Here is a 6,000-nt window from a genome sequence, read left to right on the forward strand (position 1 = left end):
CTGAATAAAGAAATAAAGAATAAAGAAAAAAAAATCCATTGTGAATGGTTCATTTTTCTTATCATTTGGATGTCGTTCATTCGAAACGGAATATTACGAATGTTATACTGTGAATATCATTCTAAAACAAAACACATTATAATGCAAAACTTCTTAAGGCCCGTCATTCGTTTTGGCAACAATGATGACTTTTCAGCATGCATTTCAAAGTGATAAAACTCAGTCGTGATAGTTTATATTGACTTGAAAAAGAATCACTGTACGCGCTAACATGCATAAAGTATGCTGATACTTTTTCAACTGATTTTCTTCGATTCGAAATCGTGAGATGAATTAGCAACAATCATTAACGACGCGTACAAATTTCAACGACGGCCTGCTTCGCCTTAACGGCTACGGGTTTGAATGATCGAAAAACAATTATGGATCCTGCTTCCTTAAACGCATAAAGTGATCAGTGAAAAATAGAAGCAACCGTTCCATCGGAAGCGATGCTGAGCTCCGCCAATGTGGATAGAACAGTGATAGTTATGCTTTCCAGCAAAGAAGCATGAGACACACCATCAGCAACAGTTTGTATTACCTCGAAAAGGAAAACCCCCGAGATACACGATAAGGAAATTGGCTATTATTTTGTGTTAAAAATGGGCTGCGTACATCCTTGGAGTTAGCATGTAAGTAGATTTTGAATACCATTTACCCAAGATTTGGAATTTTGAATACCATTTACCCAAGATTGGTATTTTTGTTTTATTTTTTATTTATTTATTATTTTTTTTTTCTCTACTGGTTGGGACTGGACCTACCTCTCTGCCTGGCCCTTTTGCAGTTCGAGATCAGTGCGTTGTTCATTATTGAAAAAAAAAAGAAAAAAAAAACGAACGAAGCAACACCTCAAATCGTCAAGCAAGAGCATAATTTCAGAAATTCAAGTTGAAAACAAATTGTTCGATTGATTATCGAGTGACCAATCGGTCAAGGTATCAGCTTGAAAGACTGTCTAGATGTGTGCTCTTCACCTTGAGATTCGCCTTGAGAAAATCATCGATCGTACGGTAAAAGGAATATTCTTAGTAGTAACTCTTTGATATGATCTTCATTGGTAGTCCTGAAAAGGACTGATTGGATAATGAATACTGTTTCACAGTACAGTTGCGGGTGCTTCCGAAAGTTGCTAACTTTACTTTTTGGCAGCGGTCTTCTTTGCGGCAGCTTTCTTGGCTGGGGCAGCCTTCTTCGGTTTTGGGGTCTTTGGCTTCTTTGCGGCGGTCTTCGAAGGTTTGGTGGCCTTTTGCTTCGGGGCAGCAGCCTTCTTTACACCTCCGGCCTTTTTGGCAGCCTTTGCACCGGCAGCTTTGGCTTTCTTCGCTGCAGCTGGCTTCTTGGCTTTCTTTTCGCCGGCTGGCTTCTTGGCCTTCTTCTCTCCAGCTGGTTTCTTGGCAGCCTTCTTCTTCTCTCCGGCAGCCTTCTTGGGTTTCTTCTCACCGGCCTTCTTCGTTTTCTTTTCACCGGCGGCCTTCTTAGCATCAGCCTTCAGTTTGAACGATCCGGAGGCACCAGTTCCCTTGGTTTGGACAAACTTGCCCTTTTCGACACCATTCTTCAGCGCCTTCTTCAGGAATGGGGCAAGCTTGGCGACATCGCATTTGTAGTTGGCAGCAATGTACTTCTTGATGGCCTGCAAGGAGGATCCGTTCCGTTCCTTCAGGGTTTTGATAGCAGCAACCACCATATCGTTCACCGGGGGATGGGTCGATGGCTTCTTTGGCTTGCCCTGTCCCTTAGGGGCCCTTGGCTTCTTGGCCTTGGCTGGCGAGACAGCAGGGGCTGCGGCAGCGGCTTCAGCGGCGACTTCAGACATTTTGAAAGGCAGAAATAGTAATGCTTACACGTTAGAGTAAACGAATGAAGACAAATCTGGCAACAGTACGGTGTTCGGAAGAGATGTCTGTGTTAGGGATGCAGACATGGTCGTCCACTGAATGACTGTTCGTGAAATATTGTATATTTTTTTGGTAACATCTTTCTAAAACTCAGTTTTCCGTTCTTCACTAAACATATTTACATTTTAGTATGTCCGTCTGGCGAGTATATGAATCTCGCTAGCAGCCCATTACCGCTACACTGGGCTGGCATTGAGAAAAGTACCACGTAAACATGTCGTAATGGCACTCGTGCTTCATATGGTGTGGCTTCGCTAGATAAAACAATTAATAGCAACTATTGAAACAATGCTATCATGCTTGCCGGTAATGAATTTAGAAACATCAATAGTCGCTCTTTGCGTTTACATTCATATATTATGAAAAATCCGTTACCTTATGGCTCATAACAGGTCTCAAACAAAGTCATTCCCAGTGCTGACGGGCGATGTTCGTGGGTTTGGTTTAAGTAAACTTTTAACAATGTTAATTTGATGGTTTTCCATAAACCATACCCACAACATGGGCTCGATAAAAATGTCAATCAATCAATTTTATTTTAATCTGTAAACAAAATAGTCATGTAACTCATAATCGTTTAAAAACAAAGCAACTCTCACCCGCTTGAGATATACCCACCGTTGATTGTCCAATTTCAACAAATGCGTTGCCTTAGCCATCGATGCCACCGCACTGCACAGGATAGTGAATGTTTAGTTAAGATTTTGGTTTATGTTGAAATTTATAACTGCAAACTCGCTACAATAAAATACAATCTGTAATATCAGACAGCACACCCCGCAAGAACATCGCTGCCAGTGCGAGTCTGTAGGACATGCATAGCCCTGAATAAGAATCAACGCGTTAGGTCAGTGCCGCGTTTGTTGTAGTTTGGTTAATTAAACTTTCTGTCGGTTTCATTACTGTTAATTCCATGTAAGCAAGAAATTAAAAGAAGCTTTGGTAATCGATCCCCGAAATGTGAAACCGAAAAACGCGTGAGCACCAAACAATGTACGTGTACATACGGCACCTATACGTTTCCGGTTTAAGAATCGTTTTCGGGATGCAGCCGAAAGTTGCTGCAGTTGTTGATTATTTGTAGAACTGATTGATTGCTCGTCAGCCTTGAAGATCTGAGTACTGATATATAATGTCTGTCGTTAGGCCTGGTGGAACCCGCTCCGGTACGGAGAACAAGGACACCTCAATAGGGAAAATTTAATGCCCTACCTTCACCACTAGCACAAACGGCGCCGTCCATGAGCGTAGCATGAGCTCCATGGTTCATATTTTAAAAGATTGAAATTAAGTTCACGTACTTTGGCGTGATTTGAGATTCTAACGTAATGGGCTCACTAAATAGCTCACTCACTTTGTTGAATATGTTACTTTTGCTACTAGGCTAGATCGATATATTGCTTTGCTGCTGTCTGATACGAGAAGGCAGACCGTTTCACTCATAATGATATTATTTTCTCTCTGTGCGATACCTGAAAGTAGGCAGCAAATCATACAGGTTGAGTTTAGGGCGTCATTGCACTATTCGGTAAGTATTGTCAGTTCAGTCAGGCTTTTTGCAAAGCATAGAGGTCCAAGTAGATATTTTGAAACAACCAAAGGTTGGTAACAAGTAGTCGGGGGATCAATTTGACATTGAATCATGTAAGCAAACTACGATGGGGTGGTATGATGTTCGCCATTACGAAACAGTCGGTTTAGCTATTGAGTATTACAGTCGCTGCGAAGGGTCATTTTTTCCGAATTTAACTCTTTTCTATGATTGAAATAGTGGCCCTGAAAAGGGCCTTTTGGTTTGCTGCGATTATTCGATGTCGGTCGTCATTTACTTGGAGCTGGTGTACTTGGTGACGGCCTTGGTGCCTTCGGAAACAGCATGCTTAGCCAATTCTCCTGGAAGCAGAAGACGGACGGCGGTTTGAATTTCGCGGGAAGTGATTGTCGAGCGCTTGTTGTAGTGAGCAAGACGGGAGGCTTCGGCGGCAATACGTTCAAAGATGTCGTTGACGAAGCTGTTCATGATGCTCATAGCCTTTGAAGAAACGCCAGTGTCGGGATGGACTTGCTTCAACACCTTGTAGATGTAGATGGCATAGCTCTCCTTCCTGCGCTGCTTCTTCTTCTTCTTGTCGCCCTTGACAATGTTCTTCTGGGCCTTGCCGGATTTCTTCGCGGCCTTTCCACTGGTTTTCGGTGCCATCGCTATAGGTTTGACGTTGTTTTCGATCCAAAGGGAAACAGAAACTGATGCCGTTCGACCGGAGCGGTTTATCTTTTATACTCGTAGAATAGAGAGCACCGCTACGCCCCTTCGATTTGTTTGCTGTTTCGATGTTTCCACTTCTACCTCCCTGGTATTGGTACATCGCAGTGCTGCGCATGTATAAAATAACCCTCGTTCTGGCGATTCCCCATCAGTACAGTTTACGTACGCTTTGTAAACGTTTCTCTGTTAGTTAAACTCAAACCTACTATCTCATAATGTCTGGCCGCGGCAAAGGAGGCAAAGTTAAGGGAAAGGCAAAGTCCCGTTCCAACCGGGCAGGATTGCAGTTCCCGGTCGGTCGTATCCACCGTCTGCTCAGGAAGGGCAACTACGCCGAGCGAGTTGGTGCTGGCGCTCCAGTCTACTTGGCTGCCGTCATGGAATATCTGGCTGCTGAAGTTCTGGAATTGGCGGGAAACGCTGCTCGTGATAACAAGAAGACCAGAATCATTCCCCGTCATCTGCAGTTGGCCATCCGTAACGATGAGGAATTGAACAAACTGCTGTCTGGCGTTACCATTGCACAGGGTGGTGTGTTGCCAAACATTCAGGCTGTTCTGTTGCCCAAGAAAACCGAAAAGAAGGCCTAAATTACTTCCCGCTCGACTGAAGACCGTGCGCATCAAACCAAAACCGTCCTTTTCAGGACGACAATATTCGTTCTACCGCTAGAGAGTTGTTCGAAATTATGTATTTGGTGTAAAGTAAACTATTGTATAAGTACGTCTAGGTGTCAATTGCAAATAATATCCAACTACTATCGGCACACAGCACGTCAGCCACTCGCCGTCGTTGGTGGTGCTACCAATCGCATTCGTTTAGCACCAACCACTGCTGCTTGCATCTGGATTGTGTGCTGTTTTGCTGGTGGAAAAAAACATCCCAGTAGTGTTAGTTTGTCATAAACAAAGGTGCGCTTAGAGTTAAGTCACAGGAATGTTATTAGTTTGTCATAAACAAAGGTGTGCTTAGAGTTAAGTTACGAGGAATGTTATTCTCAACTTCCACCTAGATTGTGTGCTGTTTTGCTGGTGGAAACATGCCAGCAGTGTTAGTTTGTCATTATCAAAGGTGGGCTTTGAGTTAAGTTTTCTAGGTGAATATCGAGCATCCTCACACACCACATCCTCCATCGTTTGCCATAAAGGGGTAGAAGTTTGAAATATGGGTAGAGAAATCACGGCTGATGCTGAAGCCGTTTCATTGTCATTTTGCCTACCGACTTGTGCACTCGATACAAACGGAACACATATGTCGTTACCTGCGTCGTTCAGTCTGCCCTGCCGTTAAAAACAATAATGGCGTAATGTAATGTAACCGATTAATTGGCTAGCGTAGGCTAGGCGTAGCGTAATGTAACCGATTCATTGGCTCTTTCACGATAGCGAGAGATACGAAGATGTTGGAAGTCGAATGGTGTATTTTAGCCGAAATGCGCCAAGAGTTAGTCTAGATTTAGCGAAAATATGGGAATAAGTTGACTTCGTCAGTTATTCCGAGGGAATAATTCCTGATAACTCTTTTGTGGAATGTGGTAGTGGCCCTGAAAAGGGCCGTTTTTTAACGTAGACCAAATTTAGGCACGTTCTCCACGGATACGGCGAGCCAGCTGAATGTCCTTGGGCATGATAGTGACACGCTTGGCGTGGATGGCGCACAGGTTGGTATCTTCGAAAAGACCGACCAGATAGGCCTCGCTAGCTTCCTGTAGGGCCATGACAGCCGAGCTCTGGAAGCGCAGGTCAGTCTTGAAGTCCTGAGCAATTTCACGAACCAGGCGCTGGAAGGGCA

At 43.9% G+C, this 6,000-nt stretch overlaps 3 protein-coding genes across 3 annotated transcripts; 1 reads left to right on the plus strand and 2 right to left on the minus strand.

Moving 5' to 3' along the window:
* Positions 1 to 1,077: 1,077 nt before the first annotated feature.
* Positions 1,078 to 1,920, minus strand: LOC110681342 (histone H1B-like). The gene has a single exon (XM_021857091.1). It carries the CDS (start codon positions 1,859 to 1,861, stop codon positions 1,181 to 1,183), a length of 681 nt encoding a protein of 226 aa, XP_021712783.1. The 5' UTR covers positions 1,862 to 1,920; the 3' UTR covers positions 1,078 to 1,180.
* Positions 1,921 to 2,306: 386 nt separating this feature from the next.
* On the minus strand, positions 2,307 to 4,247 carry LOC110681348 (histone H2B). Its single transcript, XM_021857097.1, has one exon. The coding sequence runs from the start codon at positions 4,141 to 4,143 to the stop codon at positions 3,769 to 3,771; it is 375 nt and encodes a 124-aa protein (XP_021712789.1). The 5' UTR covers positions 4,144 to 4,247; the 3' UTR covers positions 2,307 to 3,768.
* A 78-nt stretch (positions 4,248 to 4,325) lies between these two features.
* LOC110681345 (histone H2A) lies at positions 4,326 to 4,975 on the plus strand. The gene has a single exon (XM_021857093.1). The coding sequence runs from the start codon at positions 4,425 to 4,427 to the stop codon at positions 4,797 to 4,799; it is 375 nt and encodes a 124-aa protein (XP_021712785.1). The 5' UTR covers positions 4,326 to 4,424; the 3' UTR covers positions 4,800 to 4,975.
* Positions 4,976 to 6,000: the final 1,025 nt, after the last annotated feature.

The sequence above is a fragment of the Aedes aegypti genome, unplaced genomic scaffold (assembly GCF_002204515.2).
Source record: "Aedes aegypti strain LVP_AGWG unplaced genomic scaffold, AaegL5.0 Primary Assembly AGWG_AaegL5_hic_scaff_741_PBJ_arrow, whole genome shotgun sequence".
Lineage (NCBI taxonomy): Eukaryota > Metazoa > Arthropoda > Insecta > Diptera > Culicidae > Aedes > Aedes aegypti.

Coding starts and splice junctions, on each gene's coding strand:
- LOC110681345 (XM_021857093.1), top strand. CDS start 4,425: ATGTCTGGCCGCGGCAAAGGAGGCAAAGTTAAGGGAAAGGCAAAGTCC.
- LOC110681342 (XM_021857091.1), bottom strand. CDS start 1,861: ATGTCTGAAGTCGCCGCTGAAGCCGCTGCCGCAGCCCCTGCTGTCTCG.
- LOC110681348 (XM_021857097.1), bottom strand. CDS start 4,143: ATGGCACCGAAAACCAGTGGAAAGGCCGCGAAGAAATCCGGCAAGGCC.